The sequence below is a fragment of the Mauremys reevesii genome, linkage group 10 (assembly GCF_016161935.1).
Source record: "Mauremys reevesii isolate NIE-2019 linkage group 10, ASM1616193v1, whole genome shotgun sequence".
Classification (NCBI taxonomy): Eukaryota; Metazoa; Chordata; order Testudines; family Geoemydidae; genus Mauremys; species Mauremys reevesii.
In genome coordinates this window covers 51,988,061-52,014,893 of record NC_052632.1, presented here as the reverse complement: position 1 = coordinate 52,014,893, position 26,833 = coordinate 51,988,061, and the positions used below count along the sequence as shown (strand labels likewise).

General features: G+C 50.5%; 1 protein-coding gene across 1 annotated transcript in view; it reads right to left on the bottom strand.

Annotated features, from left to right (window-relative positions):
- The window catches only part of LOC120372874 (coronin-7-like), a 176,262-nt gene extending 153,961 nt beyond the window's left edge, over positions 1–22,301 (bottom strand). The window contains exons 1-6 of the mRNA XM_039490329.1: positions 22,161–22,301; positions 8,202–8,298; positions 6,655–6,729; positions 4,912–4,982; positions 3,945–4,128; positions 2,942–3,018 (exon numbers count right to left, since the gene is read on the bottom strand). Of these exons, the coding sequence (XP_039346263.1) occupies positions 2,942–3,018; positions 3,945–4,128; positions 4,912–4,982; positions 6,655–6,729; positions 8,202–8,298; positions 22,161–22,220 (564 nt within the window). The 5' untranslated portion in view covers positions 22,221–22,301. The remainder of the gene's footprint in view (positions 1–2,941; positions 3,019–3,944; positions 4,129–4,911; positions 4,983–6,654; positions 6,730–8,201; positions 8,299–22,160) is intronic.
- Positions 22,302–26,833: the final 4,532 nt, after the last annotated feature.

Genomic DNA, 26,833 nt, shown 5'->3' with positions numbered 1-26,833 from the left:
CAGCTCTGATGCCCCCGCACCCCAAACCCCTCATCCCCAGCCCCACCCCAGAGCCCTCACCCCCCGCACCCTAACCCTCTGCCCCAGCCCTGAGCTCCCTCCCACACCCTGAACCCCTCATCCCCAGCCCAACCCCAGAAACCCACATCCACAGCTGGAGCATTCCCCCCTCTCCCCTCCCAACCCTCTGCCCCAGCCCTGAGCCCCCTCCCACACAATGAACCCCTTGGTCCCACCCCCACCACACATCACCTCCATATTGGTGCACATAATACAATTAATTCCACACATGGATGTAAAAAATTAGAGGGAACATTGCATGAATTCTGCTGCTGGAAGCCAGGCAAATCAAGAACCATGGAAAATCCTGGGTGACCCCTGCTGGCCATCCTGTAGCACTGCCTGACAGACTACTTATGACAGGCTCTACTTGAATTGCAGAATGATTGTCAAAAAATTGTGGCTGAGTTGCGGACAAGCCATGGAAAATTGCAGAAAAGTATTACCACAAAAAGATCCATTATTAAAGTACATTATTACTTTCCTACGATTTTCTGCTGTCAGCCGCCCAGGAGGGCACAGCAGGGCTCCCACTGTCAAAATTGTGGTGGAAGCCTAATATTGCAGAATCCACAATTTCCACAATACTGCAAGTTAAGAAGGGCCTTATGACTATCGGTTATGATGACATTAATAACTGATTAAGCCTGATGTTAAGTGACAGTGTCTTGAAAATACTGTATCTAATAAAATATTTAACTCTTATTCAGCCAGATGAAGAGAACTACAATCTGCAATAGCACCATCTAGTGACTCCATTAATATTACATTCCTATTTTACAGAAGGAAGAATAAAGTTCATTATTACCATAGACTTGAAAGAAACTTGGAGAAATGCTTACTGTGCACTGTGGTGCAGTTCTCTATACATGCTGAGCATATCCCCAGGAAAGCTTTTTTCTGGCCTCAATCTCTATGATTGCAGTTATGCATAGACCTGCTGCCTGAAGGTTATTTTGGTACCCATGCAAGTGAGCCAGCATAGCATTAGAACTTTGCACAGAGTACTCCACTTCTGCAGCACATGCTGCTAAGGGAGCAACACCAAATCCAGGGTCACACTCTGGTCTCACATTTGCCACCCGCCCATACATTTCACTAGTCATTGCTGGCAACATATAGTACTACAGAACACATCATGCCCTCCCCTCCACTCAACCTCTTCTCTCTCCTGCAGGGACATTAGCAGGCTTTCTGCTGAAGATTAACCAGAATGCAGGTCCCACTCAGAGAGCCATTACTCCTCTAGCAGATGGTCCCTACATCAAGCATTGCTCTGGGTGCTTACTGGGGGGTCTGGTCTGCCTCCGCAGAGTGGTATTCCCCACTTACACTCTTCCCTCCAGATACTCTTATTAGGAAAGAGTCACATTGTTCGTTAGGAGTGGATGTGTTCAGATACTGAGCAGGTCTCTGGAGTGCAGGCCAGCCTCTTGAATTTTCACTCCATGACTAGTGGATTTACATAACTGTAGGAAAACAGCATCCTGTGTTCATGCAGGATCCCAGAGAGCTTACCCATCTCACAGGAATCTCTTAATGCAGCTGCCTCTAGGGTGGAACAGAAAGCACACAGCAACACTGTATAAAAGCTAAGGATAGGAAGTGACTATTGTACCCAGTTGAAACTGCAGGAGGAATTTAAGAAGGCAGAACCCAACTAGTGATGCTATTTGAACAGAGAACCAGGATTAACAGCCCAATTGTGGCAAGGAATGCCATGGGAACTGCAGCCTCCAATCTGTTAAGTGATTTCACATGATGAGCTAAGAGGATGGGTAACAGCAAAGGCTGTCAAGGAGAGGCGAGCAGTGGGGACGAGGAAGGTGATGGGTTAAGCTGCTTTTGCTGTTTTGCAGGGAGACAGCACAATTGTTCATAACATATCAAGTGTTTTCAACCCGAGACTGGAGTAGGGAAGCAGAAATGCTGATGGCAGACCTTGGCAATACCCAGGAGAGGGGACCACATGGAGCAGAAGGTGGCACACCGATGGTGCTAGCCTCGTGGCTCTAGGAAAGGGGTTTTGCAGGGATAAGAGCATGTATGGCAAGAGGAATTTGCCGGTTTCCCTGCTGCCTTTCCAAGCGAGTGGCTCTCTAGACAAAAGCTCTGCCATTTCCCTAGTACTGGAGTGGGAGGTCATCACTGGAAAGCAGCAAACTGGAGCACACAGGCCAGGTCAATCAGCCACCACGTATCTGATTTACTCCTCCCCTTGCATCAGGCCCCAGACTCACCTCTGTCAGACCCCTTTCTCTGGTAAAAGCTAAACTCCTTTCCCCAGCACATGGGGTGAGAGGGGTTTGGGCCAGGGAGAAGGCGAGGTCCAGTTCAAAGGAGAGCTGAGGTCAGGCCTTTCCAGCCTGCGCCTGCTAGCTCAGTAAGGACAAGACCAAGGACAGCACATGCGAGAGCTCTTCGCATTTTGCCATTTCCCCTCCTGCTCCCCTCTCCTCTGCCAGGCTCAGCCCCTCCAGCAGCTCGTCCAGTCCCATCCCCTGCTGCACCGGTGTCATGGGCTCTTTGGCAGACAGGAGGCGAGTCCAGGCTTAGCTCTGCTGCATGGGAGGCTAGAGAGCGCTGGGCATCTAGTGCACAAGCTGCTCGACACTCACGCCTTGGTTCTACAAGACTGCCCACAGGTGCTGCGGGGCACAGCCCCGGGCTGCTTGAGAGAAGAGGTAGCAGGCCAGGCTCCAGCAGCAGCACTCCTAGCGCAGCAGAGGGAGGGGAATGATCTTCAGATGCTCCCATCACATGGTGGCTCGATCATACCCCAGAGCCCAACCCCCAAACGCCACACACCAGATCTGCCCAGGAAATAGCACTTGGGGTTCCCAGCCCAGCCCACCCGACCTGGTGCACCCACTGCGCTCACCTTAGAGGAGGTGCCGAGGAGGGCGCCATCTTGTTTCCAGGATACACTCTGGATCAGGTCACCGTGAGGTTCCAGTGCTGGGAAGGTGAGTGAGAATTGGAGTCAATCCCTGCCAGGCACAAGCTACCAGCCAGGCACAGCTGTCAGTCACCACTAGGGGAGGGCAAAAAGGGGGGAGATTCAACCCCGCCCCCACAAATATACAATCTCATCCCAGGCCATGTCACAGGCCAGACACTTAGCACATGGCAGCACTTTAGAAGAGTGGCTGCAGTTTGCACCACTGCAGGCATTAGTCTCTTCTCCAGCCAACACTTCCATTTCAAACATTTCAAACACTGGATTTTTGCCTGGAAATAACAGGTGACTGAATTTGGGTTCATTTTCACACAAAGGGCCGTGCCCCAGCCGCAACGGCTCCTGGTCTAATTCAGAGGCAGGGAGCACCAGGAGAAATGGCCCACTCAAGGGCCTGGCAGTAGCATAGGCCTCCTTCACATAGGGCCCTGGTTCAAACCCAGCTGAGGCCAGGAGTGCCCAAGCACCATCCCAACAGGTGGGGCTGTTCAGTGGCCAGCATGACACGTGTGCTGGTCTCACACAGGCCCCAGAGTGAGGGGAGCAGGTGCCCGCACCACTGCTCACCACACGCTCTGGATGGGTGTCTCAGCAGGGAGGCCAAGGAGTAAGTGGGCCACGGTGCCTGAACTTCCTGTAGGGTGGCCCTTTTGGGACAGGGTTAAGATGCTGATGGGTGTCTAGGACAGTCACTTCCCATGCCCTGCAGCACTGCTCAGGTGGTAGCTTTCACCAGCACTGAGGTCATTCAGAGACACCGCATCCACAAAGGGGACACAGAGCCGGCCTAGGGTCTAGCCCCAGGCAGGTAGCAGGAGTTCCTGGAGTAAATGCAGCTGAGCAGAGACTTGCTCCGGCATTCACTCAGGAGAAGGCTGTGCCCAGGCCAAGGCACATGCTCTGCAGGACTGTCAGCCATGCCTACCTGTCAGAGGTTTCTGCTGGGCCACATCCCAGACCTTTGCCGTTCTCCCAGCTCCGCTCACCAGTACACCGTCCGCTGTTGGGTGGAACTGGAGTGTCTCCACCTGGCACCCTGCCGGCCCCAGGGTCACTCCAGGGCAGGAGGGCAGGTCCTGGCCGCTCTCAGACAGGCGCCACACCTTCACCTACAGCCCGAGACAGTAAGGTGAACCCCGGCAAGACCCCTCCCCCATGCCCAAATCCCTCAGGAAAATGCCATGCACTCAGAAGGCTCCATTTGTCACTGCACCCATGTGCAGAGGTGCGGTTTGAACTGGGCTCCTCTACCCCAGAAAGCTGGTGGCAACTGCTAGGCCTTTTGCCTCCTGGGCTTTGTCCCTGCCAGGCAGGGTGACTGGAGCCTCTGTGGGGTCCCCAGTCCTACCCAACTGGGTATGCAGCCTGGGTACCGCATGGGATTATAGATCCGAGGCAATCACAGCCCTTCCTTCCCCAGCATGGACAGAGCAGACACACAGCCCACCTGCCTCACAAGTGCGGCTGCCCCTTGAGCCCACCCTCCCCACCAGAGGTGGCAGCTATGAACACCTTGGCTTGTTCCCAGCAGAGCACAGTTCCCATAGCCTGTCACTGCCCCAGACCCTGAGGGGGGCACTGAGCCCACATCTGACTGATCTCCTTGGGCTTTCAGCAGCTGCCTCTCCCCCCACAACTCAGAAGGTGTTTTCATCCTTCTCGTAGCCCAAAGGCCAAGCACCCTCCTCTGAACAGCTGTTTTACATCCCCCATCTCACGGCCCTGTGGCTGCCCCTCAGCCCCACTCCTTAGCCCTCCAGGAAAGGTGCCATACAAGTCAGGGCCAGTTCTCTGTATGAGACAGCCCAGAGATGACCCCAGAGCCACGGGGCCGCCCTGCTCAGGGGGTTTGCCACACACCCCCCTCAGCCCCCATTTCGATTTACACTCACAGTTTCATCGGCGGAGCCTGTCGCCAGCAGGAGCGCGTCGAATGGAGAAAAGTCAAAGTCCGTCACCACGTCTGATGGGGAGAGAGGAGAGCAGAGGTTCATTCCAACAGCACGTTGGCTCTCAGCTCCTAGGCCGCAGCACGTCTGCTGCAGCCACGGCCCACTCGCTCTTTGCCCTACAACAGCCTTGCTACAGCCTTCTCCCAGAGCCCACTGCTCCTGGCAGGCAGCAATGGACAAACCTCCGCTGGCTTAGCAGCTCCATTTCCATGAGCAGCTGGAAGATCAGATGCTCATTGGAGTCCCACTGCTGAGCCAGGCATCTCAGGAGAGCAAAGTGGCTCTATTTCAGCCCTTGCTAACCCGCTGTGGGACGCCTTCCTTTCCCTTCTGCTGCCACGAGCTAACTAGCCTGTCCCAGGTGTCCTGCCAAGGGATGGGGAGAACTGGCTCGGTGCCTTTTCTGCTTTGTTAGGGACGGCTCAAAAAGGCCTGACAAGGGAGGTTGTGGAGATTGGTTCCATATAAGAAATTCCAGTTTTCTCAGAAGACTGTTGAAAACCCTGAAGGGGGAGGGGAGACAGCTACTCAACTCAAATGTTTGGAGCAGCTGGGAGGAAAGCACTTTGTGTGAAAGATCCAGCCATCCCATCTGAAGGCCAGAAGAGCTCCCATCATGCCCCAGGAGAGCGGGGACTCAGCTTTCTGGGTTTGAGCTGTACACCCTGTAATGTGAGCAAACCTGCTCCTTTAACACCCACACTCAGCCTTCTATACCCATCAAAGTGCTCAGGCCACAGTGGAATTTCCATTGCAGGCCCCCTACAAGAGAGGCAGTGGAATGCCTTGCTAACTAAGGGGTACAGTTGGTGTGAACATCTGCAGGAGCCTCATGACGTCAGCCAGACAGCGTCCAGCCCAGACAGCACCAAGGCCAGCATGCAGATGCACAGCTCTGTCAGGTCACACTACTGCGGCGTGAGGCCCTGCTTCAGCAAGCGACGCCGCTGGTAACAAAATACCCCTTTGTGATTCCCTGGTTCGGCATGTGGGCAGCTGAAAGGCACTCCTTGTAACTCCATCTGCAGGGACCTGGGGGAGGGAGGCTGGCACAGTAATTAACAGCCCCTCTGCTGCATCTGGCACACTCAAGAAAGTAGGTCACTGCGTACTTTTCCATTTGTACAAAACGACGAGATACAGGCCCATAAAGCATTAAAAAAAAACAGACCACTCCTCCAGCTCTGATTATCTGCTGCATATGCCCTGAAAAATCCTCTGGTTGGAGCAGGCTGCCCAGGCGCTGCCCTGCAATCCCACTAAGTGGTCAAGTACTCTTACATGCTCTTTCCTAGCATCTCAGTGATTGGGATAGTGGGCGACAAGTGCCAGCTCCTCTCCAAAGGGCCACTGACAGAGATCCAGCCATTGCTTGGCTGTAAGAACCTCATGCAAGACATGGGAGGTGGCCCATGGCTAACGGATTAGCAGTAGGCAAGGAAGAGTCACTGCTAGGTCACCAGTTCAAATCTGCACTAGGTCATTAATCACAAAAACCCCTTGCCTTCCAGTGGCTGACCCGTGAAACGCGTCTGGTGGCTCTCAGTCCTGTTCTCAGCATATAGGAACGTGCCTCACAAACCTGCCCCTTCCTGGCAGTGTCAGAGAGGCCTTTGAGACTGCTTGGCTCCCACCCACTAGTGCTGGTCCCTTATTCGATATGTTTTGGTCTGGCGAGCTCACCTGAATGGCAGCACAGCTGGGACACAGCCCTCTTCCCTCCGTCCTGGCTCTCCAGCGGCACAATGCCCAACACACCTGAAAGACAACATAGGTCACGAGCTGCCCACCAGTCCATCATGGCCACCCCTTGCTAAACACCATCCTGCTTGCCAGGAGTGCCACATGCCACACACGCCTAGCATCCAAAAGCAAGCCAGGGCGGAGAGTGGACATGCCTCTGACGCCAGCTCAGCTGGGAGCTCCCATCTCCTGCAGGTGTTGGGTTCCATCCCCGCAGCATGTTTACAGGGAGACTCGGGTTGTGAAACAAACAATGTATCACATAGTCACAGACGATACCCCAAGGGCTGAGGGCAAGCATGTGTGAGCTCCCCCCAGCCATTGCTGGAGAGTGCCTGGACCAGTCATTAGCAGAGCACGCCACCAAGGGAGTTTGCTGACTTTGTATCGGCCTGGTCTGAAGCACAGAGCGCTATTGGGGGAGATAAGGGTCACCAGTGCTCACATAGCACACTCCAGTTACGGCCCGTTATTGGTGAGTAATAACTGAGATCACAGTCACCCCCTGTTCACTTCCAGACACCTCAGAGGATCCCGGGAACCAAGCAAAGCCAGGCCAGTACCCAAATGGGGCAGCCACCAACCACAGACGTGGGGGGACAGGGTACCATCATGCTTGTACCATGGTACCAGCTGGGGGACGTGGTACCACCATACTTCCCAGAGACATTGTGCCGAACCAATGCCCCACAGGGCATATGAGGCGCTATACTGATGGAGCCATCTTTCCCACGAGGCAGGGGCCCTGAACACCGAGATTTGTTATATTCGTGTCTTTAAGGAAGATAAGAAATCACATGGTCTTGTTGAAACCCAGCCTCCCTGCCTCTGCTTTCACCCATTGTGCCCCCCTACTGTTGGTTGTTCTAACTCACTACATCCGGTTATTAGTCTGGAGCAGGGGTCCCCGCCACGGCACCCGTGGGGGCATCTAAGTGCACCCGCATACTGGCCGGGGGACAAGCATCCACCAAAATTCGGCAGCATTTCAGTGGCGACGCCTCTAGATGACGCTGCTTGCCGCCAACAACCAACATCACCCAGAGGCATCACCACCGAAATTCAGCAGCATTTTGGCAGTGACGCCTCTGGATAACGCCACTTGTTGGCAGCATTTCGGCAGATGATCGTCCGCTGCCACGGTCCTCCATGGCTCGTCATCTGGCGCCTGCCAGACGAAAAAGGTTGGGGACCACTGGTCTGGAGCCTCTAGAGGGTTAAGAGGCTCAGGTTCTAGTCCCTGCATGTCACTGCCCCTCTGTGCCTCAGTTTCCCCACCTATCCAATGGAGATAACATTTCCCTTGTCCATGTCTTGTCTAAATAGAAAGTAAACTCTTCAGGGGAGGGCCTTGGTGTGTTTGCACAGCACCTAGCACAACGGGGCCTCAATGACTATAGGGTTAATGGGCATATTATCCGTGTTCCACACAGATCCGAGTCACCCTTCACTGCCAAGGCTCTACTCCAGCCCACCCAGCTCCTTACCTGCTGAGTCAGCATTAAACGCTATCAAGTGGCAGCTGGACTTGATGTGGTTCCCACAGGAGGTGGTGGAGCCGGCTCGGACATCCCTGATCCAGGCCTAGAATCCAGAGGAGAAATCTGTATTAGGAGAGACCTGCCCTGAGTGGGCTGGGGAGAAGGAAGAGGAGAGAAGCAGCCATGGAGCTAGATCTCCCATGCATCCAAGGGAGAAACACAGCCCTTCATCCGCCCAGAATCACACAGCTGTGCCCCCATCTCCCTAAGCCATTGCTTGCCCCAGGGGGTTACTCGCAGCATCCCTCTCCCTTGCTCTATTTCTAGCAGTGCTGGGCTCCCTCTGGGACTGCAGGCTACTTCTGTGGAGCAGCTACTCGCCCTGCCCAGCCACTCCAGCCAGCCCCAGGGGGCTCCCAGCAGGCTTGCCTGGGCACACCCTGGGGCACAGACAAGGCAGGCAGTTCAGAGCATGGGGATTCTCAGACTGTCACTGGGGGTGCAGATGGCAAACAGCCCCCGCCCCCGAACAAGGCTTCCCCCGTCAGGGCGAGGAGAGATCGGTGGGGTTCCCCATTCCCCAATACTCCACAGCTCACTCCTTATCTTCCCTCCACCCCTGCCCCAACAAGCCCAGAGTTACATCAGACCAACCCAAGGTCCAGCCTCTCATCTATCTACCGACCAAAGCCAAGTGCCCAGAGGAGTGAAGGAAAGAGGCAATGATCAAGTGATCGATCTCTCTCTCTCTCATCATCCATCTCCTGACGACAGAGGCTAGGGACACCATTCTTACCCATCCATCCCCTGGCTATTAATAGCCATTTACCAGCCACCATTATCATTCAGTTTCTTTTCCCCTTTTTTATAGTCCCTCCCTTCCCTCTCCCCAACCTCCAGGTAAGGAGTTCCACAAGTTGACTGCTGCTGAAGAAGGACTTTCTTTTTATTTGTTTTAAACCTGCTGCCTATTAATTTCTTGTAAATAAGTAATAAACTTTTCCATATCCACTTTCTCAACATCTCTCATTTTTATATGATTTTATATCATCCCCCTTAGTCTTCTCTTTTCCAACTGAAAGAGCCTAGCCTCTTTTAATTTCCCTCATATGGGACCCTCTCCTCCCCCCCCCCTTTTCATTTTCTTTCTTTTTTCTTTTTCTTTCTGAAAGAATATCTTTTTGAGGTGAGGAGACCCACATCTGTACACATTTCGAGATGTGGGCGTAGCGTAGATATATATATTATATAATATATAATATATATATTCTCTTATTCCTTTAATGATTCCTAACATCCTTTTGCTTTTTTTTTTTTTTTTTCTCTGCACACTGGTGTGACATCTTCAGAGAGAACTATACGAACGATAAAAGATCTTTTTTTTCTGACTCTAAATAGCTAGCCCAGCCATCATCATGTTGTATGTATAGTTGGGGTTTTTTTTCCAATGTGCATTATTTACATTTATCCATAAAATTTCATTTGCCATTTTGTTGCCCATCACTTTAGTTTTGTGAGATATTTTTGAAGACAGACAGGTCATTCCAGGGCTGGCTCTCAAGGAATCCCGTCCAGTGGTTATTTGCCACTCCCAGACCCTTCCCCTCTCGCTCAGATCGGGGGAACACCTGCCTGGCAAGCCAGCCCTGCTCTGGGCCTGCCTGCACTAAGTTACCCCAGAGGCTGTCAGTCCTCGAATCCTGCCCTGATGGCTCATGCAGAACAGCCCCTATCCAGGGCTCTAGGAGCAGAAACACAATCACATCATCTGGCCAGGAATGAGCATCTCCTCCTCCCTCCACACCCCCATGGTAGGAGTCTCACAGCGCACCCTGATGGGCCCCCACCCAGGCACTATCTGATAAGTGAGAGACACATCTGAGTTCACAGCCAAGGATGCCTCACTGAACTCCCTGCTACCGGCCAAGGGACAGCAAACTTCAACTAACCACACCAGTCCTGGCATCACAAGAGTTGCTCCCCAGCAGTCAGGGCCCGCTGAAGACTTGCAGCTTTGTACGGGCAAGTCTAAAACCTGACATGTCACCTGGTAAGTGACTGCACCTGGGCTCTGGGATCAGCATTGCCAAGGGCTCTGCCTACATTGCAAACAAGAGTTGTGACCTTAGCTCAGGTTAGCTTACCTGGCTTACAACAGCAACAAGGGCACAGTCCCGTGGCTTTTAATTGGGTTAAGCGCCGGAGTTAAAAACCTGTAAGGAAGGCTGAGGTGGAATTCAAGCATTAAGAACACACCTTTTATTTGCAGCACAGACATACCCTATGAAACGTGCTCTGCACTCGCTGCACTTCCTGGCTGGCCTGAAAGCACGGCCCACAGCAGGAATCTAACTTCAGTACGGCCCAGGACTGGGTCACTGGGACAAGGTCTTTTTGACGTGTGCGTCCGTGCTCATCGCTCCTAGCTGGAGCAGTCTGAAGAAGCCGGGAGCCAAAGCAGCTTCCCTGGAGCTGACTCTCATTACCAGGCAATGGGCAAAGTCCCGCAAACAAGAGAGAGTCACTCTCTCTCCATTGCTTCCTCTAGTCTAGAAAGACTCAGTCTTCTTGGAGCTGAGCACTCGCCTCTGAGCCCCAAGCCTCGCTGAATCACGGTAGCACGGGGCAGCATCTGCACCCATGCTCCGAACAATCCTCTTCGCCCCACGGCCTCCACACACCCCCATGCGAACCCACCCCCAGCAGCACCTCAGTCCACACCCAGCCTCTTCAAAGGTCAGCTTCAGGGCCCAGACTCTCTTGGTCCTTGCCCTGATTTTCAAGCACATGCCTGTGAAAATTTTAGCAGAAATTGTGAAGAGTTTTCACCATCTACAAGAGCACCATGAAAGACTCAGCTTTCTCTGGGGCAGGAGGCCTTGGCAGAGACAAGCATGGAGAGGGTTAGTGCGACCAGCAAGTTACACGGTGAGCATTGAGCAGGGACACTGACGGGTGAGAAAGTCAGAATGGTGCTGCCCCTATCTTCCTCTTTAATTGCCAGGACGTAGCCCCTTTCTGAGAGCTGCAGATTAACAGCTAATACTGTGCAAGAAACGGAGCCTAGAGTAGCTCCATGCGTAGCACGACTTTGTTTTCGAGCACTAGCCATTGGAGGCAGCTGCCACCCACTAACCCCGGGCAGAACCAAACAGGGACAGAGAGGGACAATGGGAACCGGAAAGCCCTGCTGTAAGTCTGTTCTCATGAACTACCAGGGCTACGAATCATCTGTCAAACACCATTGAGAAGATGTGATCTCTAATGGTACGCAGCCTTGATTTGTAGCCCTGGCAGGTCAACTGTCACTGGACCCTTGGACTAGCAGTGCTTTCATGGCACTGGTCCAGGACCTAATATAGCAGGTCTGGAACTATGGCTCAATGTAATTTCTAGTCCTTGAACTCCCAAACTCTTAACAGTTCGAGGCAGCTCGATCATTCAGACTCTAAGGTACTGGTTTAAAACCCTTTGGAGTTTTGTGCTCAGCAACAAAATATTGTTGTGCTGGTTTTGAACTGATGTCGGTAGATTGCTTCTGTTCAGCGCAATTCCTGTCTGAGACAGGTCGGAGGAAAGGGACTTAATTGAGATCATCCTAAAACACTTAGCAGTTATTTTTGTTGCCGGACACTAACTTGGTAGAGCACTTCCACGTCCTGTTTAGCTGGAAATTAATGCTCCAGATGAGGCAAACACACATGCTTTTAAGTAGCCATCAGGATGAGAAGCTGAAAACTACCACCATTCTAAGGGCTAAGTCCAACTCTAGAGTAGATGTTACTAACAGTTTATGACGGCTCATGCAAAGGATTTCTACCCACTCAGCGGCTACTGGCAGCTTCATAACTTGTCTCAGTAACTCTGGGCATGCACAAGCCAATAGCCTTGGCGAGCTACAAGGTTTGCTTTTCTCTCTGATTGATCCACAACTGCCATCATTTTAGACCGCTGTCGCCCCCACTCATTTTACAGACAATTTGTTAACACAGCCCTGCAATCTAGGAGTTTGACAAAATATAAGCAGCAAATATATGTGGTAGAACTTGGAACAGAGCCCAGAATTCTGACTCCCAGTCACCCACGCTAATGACTGTTCCTACAGTCGCTGGAGCTACTAGTGAAACATGAGAACTATGCACAGAAATCAATGTCAACTTTTTACTTTGCAAATCCCTAAGCTTGAGTGGCAAAGATGGTCACTGCCACTGACAGGCCTGGTGCTCATGCAACACTAGGCTCTGGAGAAGGTTCACAGTCAAAAGTCATCTTAAAATATTTCTAGTCATATTAGATTTTGTCAATCTCTTTTCATTCAAACCAAGAGGTTTTAGTTTGGGCCCTAGTTACATTCCTGCAGTTAGAGCTAGCGCTCCGGAGTGCTAGATTAGGAGGCTGCTGGCTAGCAGGGGAAGGGGAACAGATACTGAGGGAAGGAAGGAATTTAACACAAAGGCACTTGCCAGATCTGCATCATGCTGTCCTAGGGACAGGCTGGTAATTTTAGTCATCTGCACTTAAAAGACCAGCTATACTTAAATGCTAATCCTCACCTTTGAGTGACAAGATGAAAAAATGCTCCTACCTGGGATCTGATCCCGTTTTGGCTAAGAGAGACAAAGGTTATGACTTGGGAATATTATTCTCAACATGAAAAATATTGGAGCTGGAAAAGGGACTGAACAGTGAGGTACCAATATTTGCAGGACGACAATGATTTAGATTAGCCAGGACTAGAGGAGATTTAGAGACACCCAAGTGAATAAATTACACAAGTTATAACATTAAAAAACCAGTTGGAGAACACTTCACTCTCCTTCGTCACTCGATTATAGACCTGAAAGTCGCAATATTACAATAAAAAAAATTTCAAATACAGACTCCAACAAGAGACTGCTGAATTGGAATTAATTTGCAAATTGGACACCATTAAATTAGGCTTGAATAAAGACTGGGAGTGGATGGGTCATTACAGAAAATAAAACAATTTCCCCATGTTTATTCCCCCCCCCCCCCCGCCCCCTTATGGTTCCTCACACCTTCTTGTCAACTGCTGGAAATGGGCCATTTTGATTACCACTACAAAATGTTTTCTCTCTCTCCTGCTAGTAATAGCTTATCTTAACTGATCACTCTTGTTAGAGTGTGTATGGCAACATCCATTGTTTCATGTTCTCTGTGCATATTTATCTTCCTACTGTATTTTCCACTGCATGCATCCAATGAAGTGGGTTTTAGCCCATGAAAGCTTATGCTCAGATAAATGTGTTAGTGTCTAAGGTGCCACAAGGACTCCTGTTCTTTTTACAATAGCAGAAGAAACCCATTGTTAACATGCTTCACTGCATTCTAAACTGTAACTATGCCCCAGTCTGTACCTGACACTTTGATAGAGACATCATAGATCAATATAGACAGAGACAAAAGTGCCCATCCCTCTTAATGCCAAAGGAAAAGTTGGATTTATGTTGGAAATCAAAGGAAGCACTTACAGTTTGTGGTGAGTCCAATTCCCTATAGACAGTGGCATGTCTCCTAGCCACCTCCCTAGATGGAACCAGTTGCCTCCTTACCAGCAGTCTCAGCAGAGATGTCAAGGACTAAATGGGCCATGGAGATCAATAGACCCGCCCCCGCCTAGATGGTCTCTATAAAAGGCAGTGCAAGAAGCTGCCCTGGCTCTACCTATGTGGTGGAGAAAAAGCCTTGGCCCCCAGGGTTAAGCTGGCACCTTTCAGCAGGAAAACAAGAGGTGGCTTTGAGGTTTGTTTAGGCAGAAGAGATAGCTGAGTGGAGTAAGCATCAGATCTAGATTTCCCGGAAGCATGTTCAAATCCTGCAGAGGCCTGCACAAATGGCTGTGCTGGATTCCACAGTTTGTTGCGTCTTGTGAATGAGACCATAACTGCCCCACCTTACATGAAAGGGACCCCCCCACTTAAAAAAGTCACTTGGGCCTACAGTGTATTTAGCCTGCTACTGTTAAAAGGAACACGAAGTTACTGTAGCAGTTTAGAGAAGAGGTTCCCTCCCCTCCACTGTTTTTCCTGTGTCTAGTCAGCTTCCTTATTTCCCCTCTATAGCCAGTTTCACCTCCTGAGGGCTTGTCACACAGCAAAATCATAACAAATAGGAAAGCCTTTGCAAAGCCACAAAGACTGCTAAGAGGATTCAGGCCGGTGAAGGCCCTGGAACGACTTTTAGCTCATTTTGGAAAAGGCCTCAAAACAGATTACATGGACAGTGTCTTGAAAAATATATTTATTTCTCAGCACTTCTATGAGTAGCGGTTCACCCTGGCGTCTTTGTCCAAACTTTCTAGCCTCCTAACTGGTATTCAGCTTGCTGCCTGCAAATTCACCACTGACCTTTACCCCAGAGGTGTCTACATTTCAGTTACGTGGCACAGAGTTTGCTAAATCTGGGGGGATGGAAGGTGAAGCGAGTGAGTCCTATTCAGTGTTGCCCTGGCATGCTTAGCTCCAGCTTGCCCGGCACAAAGCAGACCATAGCAGAGGCATAACCCCCACATCCACACAGCCTACACTGAGGGCTGCCCTGACCCCTGCAGCTACCAGATAGGGGGTGTACACACCCTCCTCTCTGCCCCAGCCAGCACCAGGACAGAGATGAACTGGGCTCATTGTTTTCTCTGATGAGCAGTTTGCTGAGGTGCAGCCTCCCATTCTGACTTTGGATAGGAAGCTCTAGTAGCACAAACTCTACTGATGGGGAACTAAATCAGCACAGATCATACTGTGACTCAGGGAGCTCTTGGGACCAACTGGCCAAGGGCACAGGGGTGCACAAGAGTTGCAGGGAGTCTGGTCTCTCTGTAATAGTTTGCCAAAGGCTGTCATGTGAGGTCTTTGAATATTAGGTGCCCCCTGTGCAGTATACATGTACAGTCTGGGCCAAATGCTAACCAAGTGACTGCAAAGTCTCCCAGGGAGATCCTAGACAGGAAAACACAAGCAGCTGCGGCTATCCAATTGGCAAGTGAAGCCAATGGATTTTTGGACTATAACTGTACAGTAATCCTGCATCTTTCCACTATGGAGGCAAGAAGACACCGTGACTTGTCCCACAAACAGAAGATCCCAGCCAAGCCTGGCTGTAATATGCTGGAAGGATTTTGCTCTCTAACACAACAATGCCTTGAGAGTTAAGTTTAGGCTCTAGTATGCAAGTTATGATTTTATTTTATATGTAACCCTTGGTTGCCAATATTTCTGCTTGTTGTCACTTGAATCTCTGTCTTTGTTAAGTAAACTTATACCTGCTCCCTAAGTGCCGTGTGGTAAGAGGAGCAGTGTTTGACGGTATCGCTCAAAGCTGGGGTGTACCGCTCCTTTAAGAACTCAGTTCTGAGAACTCAGTGTCCAGTGGACAGGGACGGGAGAACTCCAGGGAGGTGTTTAGAGGGCATGGGGAATGGCAGTGCTTGTGTTGCCAGAGGCTGATAGCATTGGGAAGCTGACCCTGGCAGGCATAGACAAGACTTCCTCATGCCCATGGTAGCGAGGTGCTTCTCAAACCTGTGTAGTATAACACCTCACAGGAGGTTTAAGCAGCCACTATTCAATAGCAGGTAGTCACCGAGGCTACCCCAGAAGGCCTCCATGGGGCAGTTGTGGAATCCTAGGCCAGGCTAGTCCATGTCACTTCTCTTAGAGCAGGGATCTCAAACTCAAATCACCACGAGAGCCACATGAGGACTAGTACATTGGATCGAGGGCCGCATCACTGACACCTTTTCATACAACGATACAAAAATATAGTCAAAAATGAAAACAATGAAGAGTAATATAGTATGCCGGGATAGGCAGCCTGCGACACGCGAGCTGATTTTCAGTAGCACTCACTCTCAGGGGCCTGGACACCAGTCTGGGGGCTCTGCATTTTAATTTAATTTTAAATGAAGCTTCTTAAACATTTTAAAAACCTTATTTACTTTACATACAATAGTTTAGGTCTATATTATAGACTTATTGAAAGAGACCTTCTAAAAAAGTTAAAATGTATTAGTGGCACGTGAAGCCTTAAATCAGAGTGAATAAATGAAGACTCGGCACAGCACTTCTGAAAGGTTGCAGATCCCCGTAGTATGCTATTAAAAGTCAATGTATTAACTGTTTTTAAAAACCGTAATGCAAAGACGTTTATATTTTATTAAAACCCACCTGTAACTATTCCTTATGTGGTCAGTAACACTGAGGATGATCTACACTAACAGTCTATCACCATAGCTGTAATGACAGGAACTTTTTGAAGTAACTATTCATACAAAATAGGTTGCCACTTTTAACAAACATTCTTCCCAACTACTCACAGCAAAGAATCATACATGTTGAACTTCAGACCTCAGACTGCTCGTCTAGTCCATGAGGCCCCGCCCCTGCCCTGCCCCTTCCCACTCATTCCCCATCCTCTGCATGTACCTAGCACTTGCTCATCTGTAGATCCTGAGTGGCATACAAAGGAAAAGGCACTCAATAGCTCAGATGGCGGAACTAAAGGATCTGAAACCATTTTCTGAGAGATATTGTGGTCTATTAAACAGCACATGGGTCAAGGAGATTAGACGTGTCTATCTGTCCCCCTACTGCCCATCCTAGGGCCCTGGCCCTTTGGTAAGGAAGGCTTAACTAGCAGTGGGTGGCATTTCCAGGAGGACCTATTTTACTGTGCAGCCCGAGTATCATTTCCCCAGAAAATGTCTCACTGCTGCATGCTGGCAGACATCTGCACCTCATTCACGCCAAGGGGAAGGCTTCCTTGCAGCAGACAACAGCTCCACCAAACATGGATGCATTCCCCCAACACCTGAGGGATCTCAAAGGAGCTACCACAGCCTGGCCAGGCTGACACAGACACTCATCTCTCCCCACTTCTCCGAGGCCAGTTAGCTACAGTAGCTGCCTGGTTCCCAGACCTCAAGCTCTCATTCATGAGACAGAATGCAAGCCTCGCTCTCAGGTGCCTTCCAAACAGCGAGGCAGACACCGAGGGGGAGCAACTTTTGTCCCCCAGAATGTGAACAGGGCAGAGGCTGAATGGTGCAAGGCTGGAAACTAGGGATCGCTGCAGTGCTTTTGCTTCTCCATCACCCATTCAAAGCCGAGGCCAGGACAGTGGTGACGCCGTCATTACTCCCTGAAGGCAGAGGCGATGCATGTTGCTGATCTCCTTCCAGGTCCCAGAGGATGAGCAGCCTCAAACACTCACCAGAAACCAGCCCCTCCCAGTCATTACGGAGCCCGGGACAAGATGTTAGGCTCTGCCCCCATCTCTCTTGGCACCCCAGTCAAACCTGGTCTCACCTCACAGGAGTGGCAGGGGAAGTGCTGGAGTAGGAGCTGCCCCCTCTCTGCTCCAGGGCGGGAGGGGGATGCTGGGTGATGTCAAGGAAAGCAACAAGACATGCTGGGAGCGAGAGAGACAGAGCACAGCTGGTGCTGCAGGCTTGAGTCTCCCTGACACCCCCATGGGTGTTGTCAAGCTGCTGCCCAGGAGCCCTGGAGCTTGGACAATGTTCCCAGCAAGCCCTTCTGACTGGCAGCCCTCGTTCCTTCATGGGCAGGTTCAGCAGAGAAGCTGACAAGTGGCCTATGGAGCCCCACCTGCCCCGACTCTTGGATCTGGCTCCTCTGGGTGGGAGTGGGGGTAGCAAACACTGCCGCTCCCCATGCTGCTGCCCTGCTCTGCAGGCAGAGGAGTTTGTTCTCCACAGTTGTCAACCCAACACTTCCACAAAGCATGGGATTCAATTCTGTGAGAAGCTGGACCTTGCTGGCTACCAATATCTGTAACTAGCCCAGCTGAAACCTGGGCCTGCTGTCAGTGCAGCTCCCACAGCCTTCAGCGTGAGCGGCGACATCCACAACGCCTGCCAGTCGGAGTGTATTTTTATACTCACTGCTGTTTAGCAGGCAGCTCAGCTCCTGTTAGGCCTTTGAAATTTAGCAGTTTGTTAATCTGAATACGGAGAATCAACCCTCTGAAGAAAGCTTAAGCCACAGCCAGTCAAGATTCCAGTCACTCGACAGAAGCATCAATGGGCCAGGTGGGTTCTTGGCTCTGCACACACCTGACTGGGGGTCTGAAGCACAAAGCCAAGAACCTATTGGGAGGTGCAGGGAGCTGTTGTAACTAGGACATTACTTCCGGTTTTACCTGCAGAATTAATTTGACCTGCACTCAAGAACTGCTGGCAGACAGCTGCTCATTGCACAGGCCCTGGGTTATGAGACCCTGGGTCTGCAGCTAAAAATATGGAAGGAGAAAAAAAGTCTCCATGTTAAGGAATCAGAATTTGGGTCATACACACCAGATCTCATGGACAGCAGTCAGCACCAAGCGCTGTCCAGACTGTGCTCTGTAGAGGGGCAGCAAAGTCGAGTGGTCTCACTCGCAGCTGCAAACCAGTAACAAACCCTAACCCTGGTCTGGCCACACTTTGCCACATGGCCTCAGGGAAGAGGTCACTCACCTGTGCCTGCTAAAAGAGGAGAGCTGCAGGCACAATACTCCAGGCTCATTATCGCTGCAGCCTCACCTCCCCTGCCTCCCACTGACTTTTCCTCCTGAATTGCTTGGACTTGAATCTCCAGTGCCAGGCAGCCCTGTAGCCTCCCTCAGAGAGCCGAGCGCCATCACCCTGCAGCCTGGCCACCCACCATGGCACCAGCCTCACCCCCTAACACCTGCCTTCCCTTTCTTTCCTGGGTGTTCTTGAAAGGTATTGGTGGAATTCCTCCTTGGCTTTTATCAGCAAGGCCTGAACTGCCTTGCCTTCAGACCTGCTCTGTCTGATCTAGGAGGAGATTCAGGTTTCACACTGGCAACAGATTTTGAGCCTAGGCCGGAATAGCACAGGGACTACAGGCCAGGACGGAGGTGCATCAGCAGGGCCAAGTGGTGTCCAGGGGCAGAACAGCAGCTTTAGGTAGGTGAAGTTTGCACAACACTTGCCCACAAGATGACTGGCTCCAACAGTTCTAATGGACATTAAATCAACTGTTTGAGAGGGGGATAGTTAAATGTTTAAAGCTAAACTTTGCTGCCCAATAAACAAAAACCAACTGCGCTTCTGTTTAGTGAGTCGGATACTCTAACAGTTTGCCAGTATGCTCAGTGGTCTGCTGAACTGTGAGCACCTGGAAGCAGACACATTGTCCAATGTGACTGTAAAGTGCCATGTGCAATTATACTGCTCTAACACAACCACCCTGACAAGCTATATAGCACCTCTCATTTCTGAGCACTCAGAAGTATCACTTCCCATCTCTTACCAATCCAAAAAAAGGCAGCCACCTCTGGGGGGAGTGAACTGACCTGAAGCACACAACGGCTCTATACAAGACCTTCAGTTATCCTTGAGGAGAAACCAGAACAAAAATTCTGTTGCTGTTTTCACAGCAAGTTGGGGAAACTGTGTGTGGGAGGAAATCAAAGGAAACAGAAAACTGTACTGTCAAGGAGGGCTGCACATCTTGGAAACCAACCTGGGAGATACTCAGACTGGAGATGAGACAGTGGGAGCCACTGTACTCAGCATTGAGAGATTATTTAGATGCCTCCATATGGACACTAGAACCTAACTTTAGGCACACACTCATTATGAAAATCTTAGCCAGGGATTCACCTGGGAGCTGGGGCAAATGGCCAGTGCAGCACTCCAAGATCCCCACCAACCAGCTGCCTTAGAAGTGCAGGGCTGTGTATTGCGTGGCAGAGAGTCACAGAACTTTAGACTCTTTAAGAGATCATTACTACACAGGCACAAAACATTTTCATCAGTTTGAATGTAGTAATTCAGAGCTTCTCACACTTGCATGCACTGTGCACTATACAGCACTGCAGCGAGCTAGCCACAAGTCTGCACCCTCACTTCCTTATCTACAGAATCATGGGACTGCACAGTTCCACTCTGCACCACTCAGGGGCACAGAATTGACTTGGGCAGTCCCCTGGTATCACAGGAGCAGGTTCAATCTTCTGTTTATGTAAAGGAAGTAGCTGGGTATTAATATTTCTTTTGACTTTAACAGCAGCAAATTTACACTTTCAAGAGTGAGGAAATGTGAAAGATACGCTGAACATCCTTAACTCCCAATGGAGTTCCTGCATAGTGCAGTTACTAGTTAGGCTTATGCAGTGTGCCTCCAAATTAAGGGGCTGATCCTCTAGCCTTAGTTTGCATGAGATGGCTAACAGAAGCCAATGAGGCCACTCACCACATGTAAACAGGCTGCAGGATGAGGCCCTTGTTAGAGCACTCTTCTGCTTCCTAATGCTTAAGTTTGCAGCCTATTGCATTCAGAGTGTTTGACACCCAAGATTCCCAGTTTGCACTGAGAGAAGTTCCCCATAGTGTTGCATTTGTGGATCGCTGTCATGCAGTGACCTCACCTCCTGCTCTAATTCATGGGTAGCATACATGCACACAGCCAGTCTCTGCCACATTAGCATAAAGGGCATGTTGAAACATTTTCATTTCCTAGCAGGTTAAGCTACAATTTGCTCTGTAGACAAAAGCTCTACAGCATAGGGAAGAGGTTACTCAACCCCTGAGAGGAAGAGAGGGCGGAAATGCTGAGAACATCTTGTGATACAAAAACCTAAACTGAAAACAGTTGCAAACAACACTTTGAGAAGTCCATTGGAACGGCACACTGTGGTAAACTTAGCATTTCAAAGCCACATGGCACCATAATATCTAGCAGAGCAGTGTCATGAGGAAAAAAGTTTCTGGGGAGAACACTTACAATAAGGCAGATAAGCCTAGGCGAAAAATGCTAAGATCCAACACAGGAACACAACGGTATTTGTGTTTTACAGACAGGGTGCCAACCAGGCAGCCTAGATAGCAACAAAGTCACTAAAAACTCATTTCAAGTCAGCTGGATCTTGTTTTCCAGTTATTGTTGGTATGAAAAAAAAATCTAAAATCGGCATGTGTGTTCAGGGGCTGGCTGATGGGATGAGAGTTGTTCTCTGATTTCTGACAGTTAAAAAATAATGCAGAACAAAGCAGCCTGGAGATGGTCTGAGATCGAATAAAGCCCGGGAAACACGATGCCATTCAGCAGTCTGGATGTGGGCAGCGGAAGCGCTGATAAGTCCAAACTGGAGGGCCCACATCTACTCACAGCCAGGACAGGCACCTGGAGATCACCATCCATCAGGGAAGAGCCCCCCACTCCAGGACCTAGGGACCAGACTTCCACCATCCTGCACCACACATGGCCATTCATGCCAGAGCAAGCTGGGGGCAGAGGGTTCTACTTCCACTGGACCCCAGTGCAGTAACTGGGAGTGATGGAGCAGACAGACTTGGACCCCAGAGCCCATCCCAACCACAGGCTGCCTAGGACCAGCTGTGACTGCGGAACCGCAGGAAGAGGCGTTGTCCCCTTCCCCATCACCGCAGGCTGCATGGGCAGGGAGGGAGCTAGAGGGGAGGGAACAAGGCCCTTGGGGGGCCACCCAGCCAACCCTGCCCAGCATCATGGAATGTCAGAGCCCCTCAAACTGGATCCCCCAGCTCTGCCTGGCACCTGGGAGCACCAGGAAAGGGGCTGCAAGGGGAGAGCCACGAGCCCTCTGCCCCATACAGCCTTTGGGGGAGGGGATGGAAACTGACCACCACGGACCAGGGCAGGGCGGGGAAAGCGGAGGGTCAGGGAGCCTCGGGGCAGGGATCCCCCAGAGCAAGGCAGGGGAAGCGGGGGTAATCCTTAGGGGTGGGGTAAGCAGAGGAGAGGGGCTCAGGGATCCACAGAGGCGGGGGGTTCCTGGTATCCCGGGGGCGGGGCTGGGAGAGCAGGGACGGGGGTTCGGGGTCCCCAGGGGGGTTCCCAGGGACGAGGCTGGGAAAGCGTGGCTCCTCGGGGGCTCCCGGGGCGGGGCGGATCGCACAGTGCGCGGCTGCAGGGGCGGCCCTGCCCCGGCCGGACTCACCTCCTTACGGGCCGGCTTGGCCACCGCGTGCCGGAACCGAGACGCCTTGAAGCGGTTCATGGTGCCGGCTCGGGGCTCCCAGCGTCTCTTCCTCCCGCGGGCTCCCGCTGCCACCGCCGCGCCCTCCCCTAGCCGGCAGTCCCGCCCCCGCACCAGCCCCCGCCCCTACTCCTACTCCGCGTAGACCACACACCCCTGTGCCACGCCACGCCCCCTTCTTCCATCAGACCCCGCCCCTGCACGTGGCCACACCCCTTCTGCCCACGGGCTCCGCCCCATCCTGGCCCCGCCCCTATTTACCATAGGCCCCGCCCCTGGCTCTGACACAGGTGGTTGAGTGATGCTCAGGACACATCCCCTGCCCTGCCCCTTGGTTGGGTGTGTCCCAGGGTGCTGCCTGCTAACCATGCCCAGTGCCATGCTACTAGCAGGGCCAGGAGTTTACCTGAGCAAGGGCAGCTCCCAGCATAGCTCTGCTCTGACCTGAGCTGCAGGAGGGGACGTGTCCAGCACGGGGTCTTGGGCCCATGACTGCAATGGGGCTGCTCCCAGTGCGGGCCCACAGGAGCAAGGCCTGAGTGCTGGTCACTGCATTGTCGGGGTTCCATGGTTTCCTTTCCCTGTCCCAGCCGGCAAGGGGCAATAGGGTAAGGTGCCACCAGCCTGGGCATGGCCTGGTCAGCAGGGGTTCATTGTTTGCCCCTCAGGTCACTCCTGAGTTCCACTCCCTACATGACCAGACAACAGTAGACAAGGATTCCAGACTTCTGCCAACCAACACCAGACTGCTCATTAATAAAACCAATTCTTGCCATGCTCTGATTGTGGATGAGGCCTTGTATCAGGGGGCTTGCCCAGCGGCTGGAGAGCCTGGGTCTAAGCCAGTGCTATTGCAAGAGGAGACTCACCTGAGAGGAGTCAGCTGTTGTCAATGTAAAAGCACCAGGGCTGTGTGTGCAGATGGCGGTAGGTGAGGTGTCTGCTGAGTGGAATATGGGCTTTGTGCATGGCAGTTGCATTGGAGGTGGGTCTGAACTATGGGGCTAGTATGATGGACATTGTGTTTGTGACTTTAAGGTCTATTTTGAATTACTTTAGGCTACAAACCCCATTTCAGGTGAGGGCTGGTGATAACCTTGGGAGGCTGTATGCTGCTCCTGAAGAGAGGGAACAGAGCAAGGGCCCCGTGGAAATGTCTTTGGCCATGAGGGGGTGCCGGGCAAATGGCCACCCTGCTCCAGGCCTCCTATTGTACTTTTACTGACCCATGGCTGGATAGTTCCCTTGGCTGTGAATTAGTACAGCCTTTTCCATTTGGTGGCTCGGTGAAGTGAGAACCTAGGGATGGGCAGGAAGGGGAATGACCAAGCTCTCTGCATGTCAGAGGTAAGGCATGCACTAGAGATCTACTCCTTCATGGACAAGGTCTTGATATGAGTCTTGAGATACGGTGAATAGGGTGTGATATACAGCAAATAAAGAGAGAGGGTATAGGAATCCTTGTGGTATATACGGACCACCTCACAACATCACAGACCTCCAATAGTGGGACTGATCCTGGAGTTGCCACTCTGCAATGTCTTCCATATGCACATAAATGATAACTTTGTTTCATTGAGGGAGACCTGTGGCTTACAACAGTCTATACCCATGCAAGAGGACTCATTCTGGATTTTTGGCATGATGGGAGATGCTTCAGTCATGTTCTGATCACAAGCTACTCCATTCTGAAATCAGGGCCCACTCACACTTCTGATCGGGCAGAGGACCTGCAGGGATGATCTCACCTAGAGACTGATGGACTGAATGGGATCTACTTGGGGACAGAAATGTGGACTGCCTGGGGGAAGGGGGAGGCACTATAACAATCTATTATCCATAACCCTTATGTGTTCTGCACCCTCCCTCTGCATCATCCTCACTGGTCACCATGGGCGGCTTACCAATAACCTGCAGCCATTTCTTGACCCTAGTTCTTGCTTGCCACTCTCTAATCTTCCCTTTGTAGGGGAGGTCACTGAAAAGGTGATGCTGGGCTATCTCGAGCTACATCTAATATCCTCCAGTTTCTGGATGCTAATTATTCAGGCTTCATACCTCGGTATGACAAAGAAATGCTGTTAGTCCGGTGGTTGATTGTCTCATGAGGGCAGGGCCACAGTTAGGGGGTGGCAAGCAGAGCACTTGCCCGAGGACCCACAACACAGGCAGCCCTGCAAAGCTAAGTCGTTTGGGCTCAGGCCTCAGCCCCAGGCGGCAGGGTGTCTAACGCCAGCCCTGCAGGAGGGAATGGATGAGGCCAGACATGCTTGCTGATACTTCTGTCTATTCAAGGTCTTCGATCCCATTGATTCCACAGTGCTGGGGCATGATAGGGCTGGGCAGAATCAGATTAAATGCTTAATGGAGACATTCCAAAGGGCAGTGGTAGCTACCTGCTCCTCCTCCTAACAGTGCTCAGGTGTGGCATTCTCTTGACAGAGTCCAGTCTCGGCTCCCCTCTTGTTCAATTTGTCCATGAAGCCACCGACAGACTAGGAGGGTCTCAAGGCTCCAATGTCTTCAGTACATTAATGCTATTCTGTTCCCCATCTCCTTTTCACTGGGTCAATATCTGTCTAGGTACATATCATTAATCCACCCTGGCATCTGATGGATGGAACTACATTCTCTTGTCTGAATGTCTGGCAGAGATAGAAGTGGATGAAAGCTAATTGTCTAGCATTCAATCTGGATAAGATGGAGGTGAAGTTGATTGGCTGGGCAGAGGAAATATTTTGAGGAAGTGGTGAGGTTTATACCTGCCCCCTTGGTTGAGAACATTTACTAGCTGATTGGGCTGCAATCTCATCATGTTATTTCACTCATCCCTTTCCCTAGATTTCCAGCTAGCAAGAATGGCTGGAAATGTTGTATTTAAAAGTGTCTTGCAAGTGCAGGGGGAGGAAAAGCTGAGCTGAGCTGGAGCCCTTTTTTGCATGTTAAAGATGTGTAAGAAAGGCCTGAAAGGTTTTCATTTAATTATTTATGCTGCTTGTTTGTTTTTCTACCTTTGAAATTCAGGTAGGTGACTGGAGAACTGATAGGATTGTGACATCACAATCCTAGGAAGTGAAGTCTGATTAAAGGAGAGACAATGTCATCTTTATTCGGGTAGTTTAGCACTTTGCATTTTTAATTTGTTTTTGGGAGAGAGAAAAGATGGTTGTTATTAAAGATTCAGCACACCTGCCCCTTCAGCTAAGGGATAGGAGAGCTCCTAATGCACATATTGAGTCATACAAGAAATCTTCCAACAAGATTCAGAAGATCAAACACAACATTCCTTATATTTGTGAGGAATAAAAAGCAAGTAGAAAAATAAACTTTCAGGCCTTTTTATACAGCATAAGATAGCAAAGGGGGGCATTAAAACCCACTCTTTAGCTCACTTTTTACTGGGCAAGAGACTGTGTCCTTTCCTTCAGTCCTGGAAAAGATCCCGAGATAATAAAGTAATGAGTTAGTTGGTTGCAACATACTATTTCTTTTGTTTTTTTACAGTGCAAATATTCATAATGAAAATAATATAAAATGAGCACTGTACACTTTGTATTCTGTGTTGTAATATAAATCAATATATTTGAAAATGTAGAAAAACATCCACAAATATTTAATGCATTTCCACTGGAATTCTATTGTTTAACTGTGCAATTAATTTTTTAATCGCAGTTAATATTCTTGAGTTAATCGCATGAGTTAACTGCAATTAATCAACCGCCCTAGTTTATTTTAAAACTAACCTAGTTAAGGTTGACAGATACTTTAAAGGTGAGTGCCCTATAAATATAAACTGCATAATAAATTATAATAAAGCTTAGATACAGGCTGGGGAAATGACAGGTCCCAGCATGCAATGCTCCATCTGAATATCTCTTTAATTAGGCTTGTGGGGTCCCCCAAGAGTAGCATTCCATTTCAATCTAAGAGGATGTTCAGCAGGGAGCTGTGACTCCAGGAGACACAAAGGCCCGGATCCCCAAAGGATGTTGGATTTGATGTGCATGTGCTGGGCACTAGTGGTGGCTTGTGAAATTTAGGAGATCAGACTAGATAATCTGGTCCTTTCTGGCCTAAAGTCTTAGACTTTATGGAGTTCAACTCCCAGTCTGGGCCAAAGTCCTCCCTCTTGACATCAGTGCCTCATTAATATACAGGTGTAAACCTATAGGAACATAAGAATGGCCACTCTGCATTGGACAATGAAAGAGGCTTCAGAGGATGTGAATGGAACAGGGCAATTTATCAAGTGGTCCAGTCCCAGCTTCTAGTGGTCACAGGTGTGGGGACACCCAGAGCATGGGGTTGCATCCCTGATCATTTTGGCTAATAGCCACTGATGGACCTGTCCTCCAAGAACTTACTTAATTCTATTTTGAGCCCAATTATACTTTTGGCCATCACAACATGCCCTGGCAATGAGTTCCACAGGTTGACTGTGCTTTGTGTGAAGAAATATTTCCTTTTCTTTGTTTTAAACCTGCTGCCTATTAATTTCATTGAGTGACACCTGGTTTGTGTGTTATGTGAAGGAGTAAACAACACTTCCCTATTCACTTTCTCCATGCCACTCATGGATTTTATAGACCTCTATCATATCCCCCCTCAGTTGTCTCTTATGAAAGCTGTTCCAT